The following is a 17,564-nucleotide window of genomic DNA, read 5'->3' on the forward strand; positions in this document are numbered from 1 at the left end:
CATTTTCGGCCGAATTGTTTTTAGATGCACTCCTGGAAATTGAAATAAGAACACCGTGAATTCATTGTCCCAGGAAGGGGAAACTTTATTGACACATTCCTGGGGTCAGATACATCACATGATCACACTGACAGAACCACAGGCACATAGACACAGGCAACAGAGCATGCACAATGTCGGCACTAGTACAGTGTATATCCACCTTTCGCAGCAATGCAGGCTGCTATTCTCCCATGGAGACGATCGTAGAGATGCTGGATGTAGTCCTGTGGAACGGCTTGCCATGCCATTTCCACCTGGCGCCTCAGTTGGACCAGCGTTCGTGCTGGACGTGCAGACCGCGTGAGACGACGCTTCATCCAGTCCCAAACATGCTCAATGGGGGACAGATCCGGAGATCTTGCTGGCCAGGGTAGTTGACTTACACCTTCTAGAGCACGTTGGGTGGCACGGGATACATGCGGACGTGCATTGTCCTGTTGGAACAGCAAGTTCCCTTGCCGGTCTAGGAATGGTAGAACGATGGGTTCGATGACGGTTTGGATGTACCGTGCACTATTCAGTGTCCCCTCGACGATCACCAGTGGTGTACGGCCAGTGTAGGAGATCGCTCCCCACACCATGATGCCGGGTGTTGGCCCTGTGTGCCTCGGTCGTATGCAGTCCTGATTGTGGCGCTCACCTGCACGGCGCCAAACACGCATACGACCATCATTGGCACCAAGGCAGAAGCGACTCTCATCGCTGAAGACGACACGTCTCCATTCGTCCCTCCATTCACGCCTGTCGCGACACCACTGGAGGCGGGCTGCACGATGTTGGGGCGTGAGCGGAAGACGGCCTAACGGTGTGCGGGACCGTAGCCCAGCTTCATGGAGACGGTTGCGAATGGTCCTCGCCGATACCCCAGGAGCAACAGTGTCCCTAATTTGCTGGGAAGTGGCGGTGCGGTCCCCTACGGCACTGCGTAGGATCCTACGGTCTTGGCGTGCATCCGTGCGTCGCTGCGGTCCGGTCCCAGGTCGACGGGCACGTGCACCTTCCGCCGACCACTGGCGACAACATCGATGTACTGTGGAGACCTCACGCCCCACGTGTTGAGCAATTCGGCGGTACGTCCACCCGGCCTCCCGCATGCCCACTATACGCCCTCGCTCAAAGTCCGTCAACTGCACATACGGTTCACGTCCACGCTGTCGCGGCATGCTACCAGTGTTAAAGACTGCGATGGAGCTCCGTATGCCACGGCAAACTGGCTGACACTGACGGCGGCGGTGCACAAATGCTGCGCAGCTAGCGCCATTCGACGGCCAACACCGCGGTTCCTGGTGTGTCCACTGTGCCGTGCGTGTGATCATTGCTTGTACAGCCCTCTCGCAGTGTCCGGAGCAAGTTTGGTGGGTCTGACACACCGGTGTCAATGCGTTCTTTTTCCATTTCCAGGAGTGTACTAACCGAAGCAGAGATGACAGATCTTTTTGAATAGTCACCATGCAAGTGTGGTCGTGGAGGAGCCCTACTTAATATTTACAAAAAATGTGAGTAGGCTTCAGTATAAAGCGTCACTTCCCCTCCAGCGCTCGGCATTTCCCCGACTTTGCCCGCCCACAGCCCCCACCACTACCGCTCTCCTCACGCGTAACGACTGCCTGTGCATCCATCCACCAGTCATCTGTGCAGTCTCTACCTGTCACAGAGAACTGCAGCTGTAATCATTTACAAACCTTCCAACGGCGTCTACTTCGGCGAAGTTACATTCCGACCATATCTTTGGAGAGCCTCACTTTATTTAAACTCAGCAATTGGATTTATCTAGTTTTAAAGAGCGTCATTGGAAAGTGTTCACATAGAAAAGTGCACTAGGAAACGAATGGCTAAAAAATGGTTCAAATGGCTCTGAGCACTATGGGACTTAACATCTGAGGTCATCAGTCCCCTAGAACTTAGAACTACTTAAACCTAACTTACCTAAGGACATCACACACATCCATGCCCGAGGCAGGATTCGAACCTGCGACCGTACCGGTCGCGCGGTTTCAGGAAACGAATGTATCGCTACTTTTTACAGTCTCATTCTTCTTTTTCTTTTTCTGTCACTTCAAGGAGTATTGTCTCCATCTCTTCATTGACCTTCTTATACGCCACTTTCCAGTTTCGTGTAAATGTGATACTTGCAATGGCAGACATTCAGGTGATGCTCTTTTAATGTCGTCTAACCATTTTTTTGGAAATGTCTAATCTCTTCTCTTCTTCTTGTTTTAAGCTCTAGTAATTACCCTATACCTTCACTTGGCACTCTATCTCTCAGCCTTAATCCAAGAAGTGACCTCAGAAACCTCATCTCAGCTACTTCATTTCTTCGTTTGTCTCATTTTCTTAGGATTCAGTTTTCGCTACCGTACATAAGAGCAGGCTTAGCCACCACATTGTGTAATTTTAGTGTTGCCTCTTTTCTCATAGTTCTATCAAAATAAATCCATATACAACCATTTATGTCGTTATATTTCTGTATAGTTTGAATAACATCTGGATTAGTTTTATGTATGTTTATTCTGTTCACAGATATTTAAAGGAATTTACCTTTTGTATTATTTTACTTTTTATCACTATTTTCACTCTTTCCTGCGTTTCCCTTCCATTAAATTTACTTTTGTTTTATTTTCAGATATAACAGTTTTTTAAGATTGTAAAACGATATTCAATTTAAAGACATTTTCTTGTAAAGCCCTTTCAATGTATGCTAGGAAAAAATTGTAGTCCACAAATAACGTGTCGTTAGTAATTTTTTTCCTTCCTAGGCCTATCTTCTGGAGATATTGAAAATTACACTCTTGTAGAAATTTTTAATACATATGTATATGTATATGTATATCAAAAAGTATTGGAGACAGACGACGTCCTTATTTTATTCCTTAGTTTACAGTCAGTAAATCTTTGTTCATACTAATTTTCGTGTTACAGTCATATAAGGATAGTTAAGAAAATTAGGGGTACGTTGTAGTTAATGAGTAATTCTCATAACTTTGCCTTCATGGTGCGCACCGCATTCATCCCATAATTTCATCTTACCTACCTCACTGCAGGCTTCCTCATAGTCTAGAAAGAGGATAAATTGCGACCTGCTGAACTCTTTCCTTATTCCTATTAATTGTTTCGAAACAAATCTCGTATCTGCACAGGACTTGCCTTTACGAAAACAACATTGCTCCTCTTATAAAAAACTTTCTGCATTTGGACTGAGTGTCCTTTTAATTACTTATGGGTAGATTTTATAAGCAGCATTTAAAGTGGATATAACCCTGTAATTTGAGCATTCTTTTTTATCTTTTTTCGTATATATACTTATAATTCCTGTTGCAGTCATCAAGCAGGAAATGCACAAATGAGTTTTTCCATTAAATACTGACGTATTTTATAAGTACCAGATTTATTCCACCCGTGCTTGTTCCCTTCCTGTTCCCAGCCTCCTCGAAACCACTTTCCAAGTCTGTCATTTAATTGCATTCTATTCTCGAACACTCACAAGTCTGGTACAGTATGGCTCATTTTCTTTGATTAATAGTTGCTTGTAATGTTGCTACCATTCGTTCCTGGTATCACGTCCAACTTTGGTTTGTCACTAACTTCACCACAAAATTTTTTGGACATTTTGAATGCAAACCTTTGAGCACCACTCAAATTATATTATATTCTCTTAACAGTTCTTTACCAGCTATCTGTGTTTGTTTGTCTAGCAAGCCTCCGAAATATCGCTCTATGCCGCCTTATCCGTTGTTCGTATGTTACATTTACGAGGGGCGTTCAGTAAGTAATGCAACACTTTTTTTTTTAATTTAGTATTACAATACACCATATTGTACCCTACTGTTTCGGAAACAAAATCCTATTTTTCAACGTAATCTCCGTTCAATGCGACGGTCTTACACAGCTTTGCTGTGAGGGGGCTGTGTGCACGCATAGTGGCCACTCTGCTGGTCGACGTCGGAGGCAACGTCTTACTGCATCAGTAGCTTAAGCATCATCCACATAGTGCGTCCTTCATTGGGTCAACGAGGCGGAAGTCGGAAGGTTGTGAGATCTGGGCTGTAGGGTGGATGACGAAGAACAGCCCAATGAAATATTTTGAGGTCGTCTCGGATGCGCAGACTAGTGTAAGGCCTTGCGTTGTCATGAAGAAGAAGTAGAAGTTCGTCTCCGAAGTCGTTTCTTCAGTTTCCAAAGGCTAGCACAACACACTCCAGAGTTGATCGTTGCACCATGAGCGAAGACATTAAAGAATAACCGCTTCAGAGTCCGAGAAGACCGTCGCCATGAATTTACCGGCTGCGGATGCGGCATTGTACTTCGGAGGAGGGGTGGTGTGGCGGCATTCCATGGATTACCGCCTTGTTTCCAATACGAAGTGATGAACCCATGTTTCATCGTCATTGGCGATGTTCGACAAAAAGTTGTCACAGTCAGCCTCGCATCGCGCAAGCAATGGTCATTCATTGATCTTAATGGTCTTCTGTTAGGTGACTAGGAACCCAGTAGCCACACGCCTTTGACTAACCAACTGGTGGACGAGTGTGTCAGATCAATGGAGGCGTCAAGTTGCGCAGCAGTGTGTTTGATTGCTAACCGTCGATCACCTCGAATGAGACTGTCCACACGTTCCAACAATGCAGGAATCACAGCCAGCACGTAGGAAATCGGAGAGCTTAGCGGGACCTTATTGCGATGGTGACAGAGGCCTCGCCCAACGACTCACTTTGTTTTGTTCAAATGGTTCAAATGGCTCTCACCACTATGGGCCTTAACTTCTGATGTCATCAGTTCAAAAATGGTTCAAATGGCTCTGAGCACTATGGGACTTAACATCTTAGGTAATCAGTCCCCTAGAACTTAGAACTACTTAAACCTAACTAACCTAAGGACATCACACACATCCATGCCCGAGGCAGGATTCGAACCTGCGAACGTAGCAGTCCCGCGGTTCCGGACTGCAGCGCCTAGAACCGCTCGGCTGAGATCATCAGTCCCCTAGAACTTAGAACTACTTGAACCTAACACCACACACATCCATGCCCGAGGTAGAATTCGAATCTACGACCGTAGCGGCCGCGCGTTTCCAGACTGTAGTGCCTAGAACCGCTCGGCCACCACGGCCGGCTTGTTTTGTTCGCTGTCACGTCTCTGTAGACATTCTGCAAAGGCCTATGAAGCCCTGCGATGTTCAGTCTTTCTGCCAAAAGAAAATCAATGACAGCTCTCTGCTTGGAACGCATCTCCGTTGCAGACGTCAATTTGAGGGGTATGTATAACGCCGACAGCTATCAGAACTTCGTGAAACTATGGGGTCTGAAGTTACAATGTTTTGCGATGTCCCGCAACATATTTCGCTTGTTTCAACGGATATTGGCCCAAAAAAATGTGTTCCCTTACTTGTTGAACGCCCTCGAATAACGTGAGACGTGGTCCTGGAGAAAAATGGTTCAAATGGCTCTGAGCTCTATGGGACTTGACATCTGAGATCATGAGTCCCCTAGAACTTAGAACTACTTAAACTAACCTAAGGACATCACACGCATCCATGCCCGAGGCACGATTCGAACCTGCGACCGTAGCGGTCGCGCGGTTCCAGACTGAAGCACCTAGAACCGCTCGGCCACAACGGCCGGCGGTCCTGGAGAAATGCGTCTCTGCAAAGACAGACAGTTTGAGAAACCCTGTTTCATCGACCAGCACGCGAGCATAAGCGTGTGACATTGGAGCGGTTATCTGCCGACTTCCCTTCTCCTGTGCCGGAGGGGGCCAGATAGGGCCACGACGGGATTTAGTCTGCAGCAGCGGTTCCGGTACGCCCACGCGCTGGCGAGTGCAGGGTCCGGGCGTGTGCGAGGTGCTGCGGGTGGGACGATGGCGCCGAAACGTCGGGCCGTAGCATTGCTGCACGTGGCGTGCCTGCTGGCGGCGGCGCGGCTTGCGATAGGGTCAGACACGGTGCTCCTGCGACCGCGCGGATGGCCGCAGGTCGAGTGCGAGCTGTCCTCGCTGCACGCCGCGCACGGCGACGACAGCCGCGCCGACTTCTGGATGCGCGGCTGGCTGTCCCGCCAGTTCTACCGCTGCCGCCTGGACGCCACCGACGACGTCCGCGACAGGCTGTTCGCGGCCAGCCAAGGAGGCCTCCTGCCGCTCACCGCCAGGTGGACCATCAACCTCAACAAGTAACTCCACACACACTTTTCTTTTCATTTACACTTCTTCTTCTTCTTCTTAGGTTTTCACCAACAGGTTTGTTAGCAGCTTACTTTACACTACTTTTTCGTGTCTGGAGATTTGTTTCTACATCTACATCTACATCCATACTCCGCAAGCCACCTGACGGTGTGTGGCGGAGGGTACTTTGAGTACCTCTATCGGTTCTCCCTTCTATTCCAGTCTCGTATTGTTCGTGGAAAGAAGGATTGTCGGTATGCTTCTGTGTGGGCTCTAATCTGTCTGATTTTATCCTCATGGTCTCTTCGCGAGATATACGTAGGAGGGAGCAATATACTGCTTGACTCTTCGTTGAAGGTATGTTCTCGAAACTTTAACAAAAGCCCGTGCCGAGCTACTGAGCGTCTCTCCTGCAGAGTCTTCCACTGGAGTTTATCTATCATCTCCGTAACGCTTTCGCGATTTCTGAATGATCCTGTAACGAAGCGCGCTGCTCACCGCTGGATCTTCTCTATATGTTCTATCAACCCTATCTGGTACGGATCCCACACTGCTGAGCAGTATTCGAGCAATGGGCGAACAAGCGTACTATAACCTACTTCCTTTTGAAACGTCCCCTTAGAACAATTTATACCTATGAAACGTCCCCTTTAGAACAATTTATACACGACTGTGCTGATAAACCTCTTACACTATTTGCTTTTCAAACAGCTGAGCAAAACTGAACGTACTCAAACATTCACTAAAGTGACACACAATATTTTTAGCGCAACGCAATCTGACTATCAAAAATCCCTGCAAAAGAATGGCCCTGAGTAACATTAAACTATACCTTTTAGAAATCACTTACCTCACAAAAATCTTCGTTACTCGAACTACTGCAATACAGCGAGCGCCACTACTGCCAGCTAAATAAAAGATTCAAACTACTGAAGGCACTAACTACTGATAGGGATAGTTAGCAAATGAAAGATTTTAATAGAGAACAAACAATGTATTTACCTTAATATTCATAATTGACATCCAGTATTACAAATTATCAAAACTCCCCCATCTCTCTCCCCACATCCACCACTGCTGGCGGCTCACCTCTAACTGCGCAACGCTACGCGCTGTTCACATCCAGCTGCCGCTGCCTAACACTACAATGGCAGACAACAATGCAAACTAGCCACAGACCGCGCACAGCACAGCCAGTGATTTACATACAGAGCGCTACGTGGCATTACCAATATAAAAATCTAAACAGCCTACTTACATAAAGAAAACATAAGCAGCCTACTTACATAGCCCCCATGCTCCCCACAAAAAATTTTAAAAAATATTTTTGGGCAGTGGCCAATAATGATTTGAAAAATTTTTTCATAATTACAATAACAAAGATATCAAATGCACACACTTATTTATACAATGTTGGTCAAAAGCTAAAATTTTCTCACAGTCCAAAAAGACAGTCCTGATCATTCATCACAGTAGAATTTCAGTGGTTTTCTTTTCAAAGTCTGAGCAGTAAAAGACAATGCACACGGAAGTAGTGGATTACCATGCAGTCTTGAAGAAGTAGTGTTGTCCTTCCAACGGAAAGACAGTGCTGACTCTTGACATGCTGACAGGTAATGGGCCACAACAGAGCAAACCCACAGCAGAGTCATTCGACGTTTTGAAGAAGATTGGTAGGTAGGTCATCACAGAGTAGACCCACTGTAGTCCTTGTAGAGAGTATGGTATTGGTGGGCCACCAGAGGTGCAAACCCACTGCAGTCCTTGTAGAAATTGTGGACAGGCCCACTGTAGTCCTGGTAGAGATTGTGGTATTGGTGGGCCACCAGAGGTGCAGACCCACTGCAGTCCTTGTAGAAATAATTGTATTGGTGAGTCAGCAAAGGTGTAGACCCACTGTAGTCCTTGTAGAAATAATGGTATTGGTGAGTCATGAAAGATGCAGACCCACTGCAGTCCTTGTAGAAATAATTGTATTGGTGAGTCAGCAAAGGTGTAGACCCACTGTAGTCTTTGTAGAAATAATGGTATTGGTGAGTCATCAAAGATGCAGACCCACTGCAGTCCTTGTAGAGATTACGGTATTGGTGAGTCAGCAAAGGTGTAGACCCACTTTAGTCCTTGTAGAGATGGCCAGCAGCCATCTGTTGTGACTGTGCGGGTGCACAATCACCATTGAAGAGTCTTGCAGTTAATATAGCAAGTCCATAACCACCACTTGTGCATTCACAAACTTTTTGGAGTTGTCCTTAGAACCAGCAATGCTGTTATCCAGTCCCTTGCTGAATTATTAACACACGTGCAAACACTAACAGTCCCTACTTCTCACATATTGTCCATATACTATGACCAACAGAAATGTGTGCAGTGAAATGTAACGTACAAGTTACTTAATTAGATGAACTGGTGTCAGTTACAATTTTATAACATAAGAATACAATAACAAAGGTACAAAATACATCATTAAAGAACATAACAATACAGATAACGTTTGTAGTAATAGGGGCTTTACCAAAGAATAGAAATAAACATATACATCAGTGTTACAGGAATTATGACATAAGTACATACATAAAAGATCAGAAGAACGTTTGAAACATCAACTTCACACATGAGCATTAAAACAAAACAGAATAAATAATGTCTAAACATCTTTACAAAGTAAATAACATAGTATTAATGCCAATTATATTCGAGGATAACAGTATTCCTCATCATAGTGAATGTAGCTTAATAGTAAAAGAAAAAAAAGTTCTATGAAACTACACAGAGATAGGAAGAAAACAAATACACAAGGGTACACAAACACATAGTGGGATAACACAAAAGGAAAGACAAGGTTTGTTTCATTGCAGTATTTTGCAAACAAAACTTTCTTTGCTTCTTGGAGATCTCCCTTCATTCATCATTATTCCCAAAAAGTCCTATCTGTACCTCCTTCCTGTATTCTATTCATATTTCTTTCAAAATAATTATTTCTCATTGTACAATACTCATTTTGGCCCAAATCTTTTTCATATAACTTCGCAATGCATTCTTTACTTATTCTCCATAGTCAGTTTCTTATATAGTCTAACCCTCTTAAGCTAACTTAAATCTACTGAGCTCAGATGCTAAACTAAGGGACGAGGCAATGCAGCAGCACATAACAAATTAACACAAACAGCAATGCAAAAAAAATGGAAAATCGCAAAGCAAGCTACAGTAAATCTAAATTACCAAGCAATGCAACATTACAAATAATATGAGCCAATGTGCAGCAACAATAAAAATAAATCAATAGTAAAACTAGCTTAACAGAGTAATACAAAGTGAAATTTAGTAGCACTATGCCTGGCAAACAGCAGCAGAAATAACTTATATCTAAACATCACATAGCTCAAGCAGAAAAAATATTACAGTAAAAACAACAATGCAGATAAGGGAAATGTATATTCACATCTTAATGTCTATGTAATTAAAGTGGTGCACCACAAAAACTAATGCTACAAAAGAAACTACCAAGTACTTGTAAAGAAAATTATGTATGCAAGTCCTGTGAAGGGCAATGTCTTTTTGTGCTCCTTCGTTATTTTTTTTAAGTTATTGTTTACTGGGTCTGTAGGTATAAAATATCTATATTAGTACATTCATCAAATTTTATTTTAAACAATACTGCAGTGCAGCTAGAAACTTGATATTAAATAAATACATAAAGCAAGCCATATGGCATTTTTCTCAACTAGCAAGACAATAGCCGTGAAATGTTTCTCATCGTTTCATTAGGCATTTCAGTAAATATCATAAATTACGAGCTCCACAGTATGCTTTCAACAAGGAAATGTCAGTAGCGCGGACAATGGCCTCCCCTTTCTTTTTTCTACCTGTGCTTCTGACGAGGCACTTACACTAATGGCTTGTTCTCCAGGCGTCTGACACACCTGGGTGCCCACGACGCATTATGTGCAGGTGGTCACTTAACTTTCTTACGGAAATATTTACGACAGCAGTTTCCGCTACAGTGACAGTCTCATATAAAAATATTTCACAGGTCAAGAATTTGCGTGTAGAAACAAAATCCTATGAATATAACATTGTCCAAAAAATTTTCGCCTGCATTGTGATACATTCACGCATTTACACACATTTCATAACTCTTAAAGTACGATTCTTGGTTTCCAACATCCTTTTTCACACGTCAAGAGTCCCTAGCTTCTATTCATTATTCATATACATATAAACACGTAATCACATTCCTCATATATGGTAGCATCATCTTATTGACATAAACATACCTCAACAGCATAATACACATCGTCGTCGTAAAAATAACATCATAACACCTCAGTCAAATCTCAAAAAAGTCGTAGCTTTCTGCAATAATTTCAAAACCTAAAAAATATTCTCTGCTCATTTCAATAGTGTCATCTGCCTCAAACGTACTTTAAAAATCATGATCTCATACCAAATACATCATTCAAAGCTCTCATTGTATCACAATGGTTCCAAAAAAATATGAACAGTTCACAAAGTACAGACAAAATACAATTTCGTAAGTGTGAAGTTATCCAACGGTGTAATCACGTAAACATCTGTCACTGATGTAAAAAAATTTGTCTCTCTCAGTTAAATGATCAGATAGCTGTGTAATTTATGTTTTAGAGAAATATGGTACCGATGTGTAAAGTTGTATAAGCAAATACCATATTAGCTAGGGCTCCTTGTGCTTGCCAAACACATGGTACACAAAGTAGGCGTGTACCCCCCTGAGGTTTAACGTAATTGTACCCTCAGGTATTACAGATTACAGCAACGGAATGAAATGTATCACGGAAAACTTTCTTTGTAATTCAAAAATCTTAAAAAATAAATGTTTTAAGTACAAAATTAATCACTGAAATACATGTCCTGTAGCGCTAAATGTGCGTCTTGCTGTAAGATAATCTCTGTGGGAGTGTCGTAGTTATCGTCCTCCGAAAGCTAAGTTCAGCAGAAGCCAATGTACTTACCTCATGATAAACAAAAGTGAAATGCTTTGCGTAGAGATATCTTAGTTATTACGCTTATTGTCGTGGTGAAGAACGTACTGTGCTGTAACGTATTGTTGTGCTACGAAAGAGGCTGTCTCATTGTAGCTATACCACAAAAGTTACTACTAAAACATGTTTTAATTCCCAGAATAATACAGAAAAACTGTGCCCTTAATATTCATAATTGACATCCAGTATTACAAATTATCAAAACTCCGCCATTTCTCTCCCCACATCCACCACTGCTGGCGGCTCACCTCTAACTGCGCAACGCTACGCGCTGTTCACATCCAGCTGCCGCAGCCTAACACTACAATGGCAGACAACAATGCAAACTAGCCACAGACTGCACACAGCACAGCCAGTGATTTTCATACAGAGCGCTACGTGGCATTACCAATATAAAAATCTAAACAGCCTACTTACATAAAGAAAACATAAGCAGCCTACTTACACTTTGTTTTCGGATTGCATTTCCTTAGGATTCTTCCAATGAATCTCCGTCTGGCATCTGCTTTACCGACGATCAACTTTATGTGATCATTCCATTTTAAATCACTCCTAATCCCTACTCCCACGTAATTTATGGAATTAACTGCTTCCAGTTGATGACCTGCTATACTGTAGCTAAATGATAAGGGATCTTTCTTTCTATGTATTCGCAGCACATGACACTTGTCTACATTGAGATTCAATTGCCATTCCCTGCACCATGCGTCAATTCGTTGCAGATCCTCCTGCATTTCAGTACAATTTTCCATTGTGACAACCTCTCGATATACCACAGCATCAACCGCAAAAAGCCTCAGTGAACTTCCGATGTCATCCACAAGGTCATTTATGTATATTGTGAATAGCAACGGTCCTATGACACTCCCCTGCGGCACACCTGAAATCACTCTTACTTCGGAAGACTTCTCTCCATTGAGAATGACATGCTGCGTTCTGTTATCCAATCACACAATTGGTCTGATAGTCCATATCCTCTTACTTTGTTCATTAAACGACTGTGGGGAACTGTATCGAACGCCTTGCGGAAGTCAAGAAACACGGCATCTACCTGTGAACACGAGTCTCGTGGACGAATAGCGCGAACTGGATTTCACACGACCGTCTTTTTCGAAACCGATGCTGATTCCTACAGAGTAGATTTCTAGTCTCCAGAAAAGTCACTATACTCGAACATAATACGTGTTCCAAAATTCTACAACTGATCGACGTTAGAGATATGGGTCTATAGTTCTGCACATCTGTTCGACGTCCCTTCTGGAAAACGGGGATGACCTGTGTCCTTTTCCAATCCTTTGGAACTCTACGCTCTTCTAGAGACTTACGGTACACCGCTGCAACAGGGAGGCAAGTTCCTTCGCGTACTCTGTGTAAAATCGAACTGGTATCCCGTCAGGTCCAGCGGCCTTTCCTCTTTTGAGCGATTTTAATTGTTTCTCTATCCCCCTCTCGTCTATTTCGATATCTACCATTTTGTCATCTGTGTGACAATCTAGGAAGGAACTGCAGTGCAGTCATCCTCTGTGAAACAGCTTCGGAAAAAGACATTTAGTATTTCGGCCTTTAGTCTGTCATCCTCCGTTTCAGTACCATTTTCTACATCTACATCTACATCTACATCCATACTCCGCAAGCCACCTGACGGTGTGTGGCGGAGGGTACCTTGAGTACCTCTATCGGTTCTCCCTTCTATTCCAGTCTCGTATTGTTCGTGGAAAGAAGGATTGTCGGTATGCCTCTGTGTGGGCTCTAATCTCTCTGATTTTATCCTTATGGTCTCTTCGCGAGATATACGTAGGAGGGAGCAATATACTGCTTGACTCTTCGGTGAAGGTATGTTCTCGAAACTTTGACAAAAGCCCGTACCGAGCTACTGAGCGTCTCTCCTGCAGAGTCTTCCACTGGAGTTTATCTATCATCTCCGTAACGCTTTCGCGATTACTAAATGATCCTGTAACGAAGCGCGCTGCTCTCCGTTGGATCTTGTCTATATCTTCTATCAACCCTATCTGGTACGGATCCCACACTGCTGAGCAGTATTCAAGCAGTGGGCGAACAAGCGTACTGTAACCTATTTCCTTTGTTTTCGGATTGCATTTCCTTAGGATTCTTCCAATGAATCTCAGTCTGGCATCTGCTTTACCGACGATCAACATTATATAATCATTCCATTTTAAATCACTCCTAATGCGTACTCCCAGATAATTTATGGTATTAACTGCTTCCAGTTGCTGACCTGCTATTTTGTAGCTAAATGATAAAGGATCTATCTTTCTGTGTATTCGCAGCACATTACACTTGTCTACATTGAGATTCAATTGCCATTCCCTGCACCATGCGTCAATTCGCTGCAGATCCTCCTGCATTTCAGTACAATTTTCCATTGTTACAACCTCTCGATACACCACAGCGTCATCTGCAAAAAGCCTCAGTGAACTTCCGATGTCATCCACCAGGTCATTTATGTATATTGTGAATAGCAACGGTCCTATGACACTCCCCTGCGGCACACCTGAAATCACTCTTACTTCGGAAGACTTCTCTCCATTGAGAATGACATGCTGCGTCCTGTTATCTAGGAACTCCTCAATCCAATAACACAATTGGTCTGATAGTCCGTATGCTCTTACTTTGTTCATCAAACGACTGTGGGGAACTGTATCGAACGCCTTGCGGAAGTCAAGAAACACGGCATCTACCTGTGAACCCGTGTCTATGGCCCTCTGAGTCTCGTGGACGAATAGCGCGAGCTGGGTTTCACATGACCGTCTTTTTCGAAACCCATACTGATTCCTACAGAGTAGATTTCTAGTCTCCAGAAAAGTCATTATACTCGAACACAATACGTGTTCCAAAATTCTACAACTGATCGACGTTAGAGATATAGGTCTATAGTTCTGCACATCTGTTCGACGTCCCTTCTTGAAAACGGGGATGACCTGTGCCCTTTTCCACTCCTTTGGAACGCTACGCTCTTCTAGAGACCTACGGTACACCGCTGCAAGAAGGGGGGCAAGTTCTTTCGCGTACTCTGTGTAAAATTGAACTGGTATCCCATCAGGTCCAGAGGCCTTTCCTCTTTTGAGCGATTTTAATTGTTTCTCTATCCCTCTGTCGTCTATTTCGATATTTACCATTTTGTCATCTGTGTGACAATCTAGAGAAGGAACTACAGTGCAATCTTCCTCTGTGAAACAACTTTGGAAAAAGACATTTAGTATTTCGGCCTTTAGTCTGTCATCCTCTGTTTCAGTACCATTTTGGTCACAGAGTGTCTGGACATTTTGTTTTGATCCACCTACCGCTTTGACATAAGACCAAAATTTCTTAGGATTTTCTGCCAAGTCAGTACATAGAACTTTACTTTCGAATTCATTGAACGCCTCTCGCATAGCCCTCCTCACACTACATTTCGCTTCGCGTAATTTTTGTTTGTCTGCAAGGCTTTGGCTATGTTTATGTTTGCTGTGAAGTTCCCTTTGCTTCCGCAGCAGTTTTCTAACTCGGTTGTTGTACCACGGTGGCTCTTTTCCATCTCTTACGATCTTGCTTGGCACATACTCATCTAACGCATTATGTACGACGGTTCTGAACTTTGTCCACTGATCCTCAACACTATCTGTACTTGAGACAATAATTATGTGTTGAGCCGTCAGGTACTCTGTAATCTGCTTTTTGTCACTTTTGCTAAAGAGAAAAATCTTCCTACCTTTTTTAATATTTCTATTTACGGCTGAAATCATCGATGCAGTAACCGCTTTATGATCGCTGTTCCCTGTTCCGCGTTAACTGTTTCAAATAGTTCGGGTCTGTTTGTCACCAGAAGGTCTAATATATTATCGCCACGAGTCGGTTCTCTGTTTAACTGCTCAAGATAGTTTTCAGATAAAGAACTTTAAAAAAATTTCACTGGATTCTTTGTCCCAGCCACGCATTATGAACGTTTGAGTCTCCCAGTCTATATCTGGCAAATTAAAATCTCCACCCAGAACCCAGAACCCAGAAAGCCTTTCAGCCCAATGTCGGGCCAAGTCCAATGTTTCTCTCTTCTCAAGCCATAGTTCGTCAAGGGTACACCTTGTGGGGCAGATGGAACACTGTAGAAGGTGTTCCATATCCTGAACTTCACCACAGTCGCATTTGTTGTCTCCTTCGTCCTTGAAGCCCCATTTGACTAGGTTTGCTTTAACTGGTGCTACGCCTGTTCTGATGCGGTTCAGTGTTCTCCATATCTTCCAGCTTGATGTACTGCCGCTGGGTATTTCTCGCGAGGCAGGGTAGTCCTTCGGAGGCTCGTTCAATTCATTAGTGAGAAATCTCTTGCGGGATTTAAGTCTGCTACGTCCACATGAAGAACCATGCAGCAGGTTAATCTCTTTAAATTTTTCTGTATGTTCGAGCGCAATTCTTCGGGATTCAGGAGATGAGAATCCAGCTGCTTTGTATATTTTCCCAAGTGGAATGGGTTTCATGCATCCTGTTGTTAGCCTGCATGTTTCATTAAGGACTGTAGTGACTTTTTCGGCATGTGTTGATCGTGACCATACAGGGCATGCATATTCTGCCGTGGAGAAGCAAAGTGCTTGAGCAGTTGTTCGTAATACAGTCGGACTAGCTCCCCATTTACTATTCGTCAGTTTTCTTAAAATATTGTTGCTGGCAGCAACTTTTTGGTAAATTTTTTCACAGTGATATCTGTGCGTCAGTGATCTATCCAGCACGACACCAAGGTATGTTGGTTTGTCCGTATGGTCCAGTTTGTTGCCATTCCAGGTGACGTTCAGCTTCCTGTTTGCCTGTTTTGTGCGGAGGTGGAAAGCGCTAACGTCTTAGATGGATTTGGTTTGTGGGAGTTCTCTTTATAGTATTCATACATTACGTGTAGCGAGCTTTCTAATTTCCCTTCTACTTCCTCGAAGCTATTTCCTTGCGCTGTAATGGCCAGATCATCGGCATACAAGAGATGGGTAGTACGTTCCGGTGTTGGTTGATCATTGGTGTATAGGTTAAATAGTAGGGGGGCCAGCACACTGCCCTGGGCGAGACCGTTCTTTTGTCGACGCCATCAGCTTTTTTTCCGTCCAGCATTACATAGAAATGTCTGTTTAGTTAGCAGCAATTAACCTTCCTCTTGAGAGGTGGTGCAGCTCCACGACCCGGTTATTCTAGTCTCGGTCTGCTTCTTGTATTTCATCCCATGATACCTCTAATGATACCATTATATCTCATTAGATGGCCGACCCATGTGTTCCTTCTGTATAAAATTAGTTTCAGGAGACAAGGCTTCTCTTCACTTTGTCGAACACCTCTTCGTTTGACAACCTGTCTACCCAGAAAATCTTGAGCACTCTGCGCTAGCGCCACACCTAGAAGGCTATTATTTTATGTTTTCCTTTTTCTCCAAGTGTCCATGTTTCACTTCCGTACAACAGCACAGTCTAAACAAACGTGTTGAGATTGATTGGGAGACACCTTAGAAAATGTAGTCCATCAACAAAGGAGGTGGCTTACAAAACACTCGTTCGACCTATACTTGAGTATTGCTCATCAGTGTGGGATCCGTACCAGGTCGGGTTGACAGTGGAGATAGAGAAGATCCAAAGAAGAGCGGCGCGTTTCGCCGCAGGGTTATTTGGTAAGCGTGATAGCGTTACGGAGATGTTTAGCAAACTCGAGTGGCACACTCTGCAAGAGAGGCGCTCTGCATCGCGGTGTAGCTTGCTGTCCAGGTTTCGAGAGGGTGCGTTTCTGGATGAGGTATCGAATATATTGCTTCCCCCTACTTATACCTCATGAGGAGATCACGAATGTAAAATTAGATAGATTCGAGCGCGCACGTATGCTTTCCGGCAGTCGTTCCTCCCGCGAACCATACGCGACTGGAACAGGAAAGAGAGGTAATGGCAGTGGCACGGAAAGTGCGCTCCTCCACACACCGTCGGGTGGATTGCGGAGTATAAATGTACACTCCCGGAAATGGAAAAAAGAACACATTGACACCGGTGTGTCAGACCCACCATACTTGCTCCGGACACTGCGAGAGGGCTGTACAAGCAATGATCAACGCACGGCACAGCGGACACACCAGGAACCGCGGTGTTGGCCGTCGAATGGCGCTAGCTGCGCAGCATTTGTGCACCGCCGCCGTCAGTGTCAGCCAGTTTGCCGTGGCATACGGAGCTCCATCGCAGTCTTTAACACTGGTAGCATGCCGCGACAGCGTGGACGTGAACCGTATGTGCAGTTGACGGACTTTGAGCGAGGCCGTATAGTGGGCATGCGGGAGGCCGGGTGGACGTACCGCCGAATTGCTCAACACGTGGGGCGTGAGGTCTCCACAGTACA

General features: G+C 44.1%; 1 protein-coding gene across 1 annotated transcript in view; it reads left to right on the forward strand.

The window, feature by feature from the left end:
* Nucleotides 1–5,725: 5,725 nt before the first annotated feature.
* LOC126100120 (uncharacterized) overlaps nucleotides 5,726–17,564 on the forward strand; it is a 66,966-nt gene continuing 55,127 nt past the window's right edge. Inside the window, exon 1 of the mRNA XM_049910652.1 lies at nucleotides 5,726–6,209. Within this exon, the coding sequence (XP_049766609.1) occupies nucleotides 5,899–6,209 (311 nt within the window). The 5' untranslated portion in view covers nucleotides 5,726–5,898. The remainder of the gene's footprint in view (nucleotides 6,210–17,564) is intronic.

The sequence above is a fragment of the Schistocerca cancellata genome, chromosome 9 (assembly GCF_023864275.1).
Source record: "Schistocerca cancellata isolate TAMUIC-IGC-003103 chromosome 9, iqSchCanc2.1, whole genome shotgun sequence".
Lineage (NCBI taxonomy): Eukaryota > Metazoa > Arthropoda > Insecta > Orthoptera > Acrididae > Schistocerca > Schistocerca cancellata.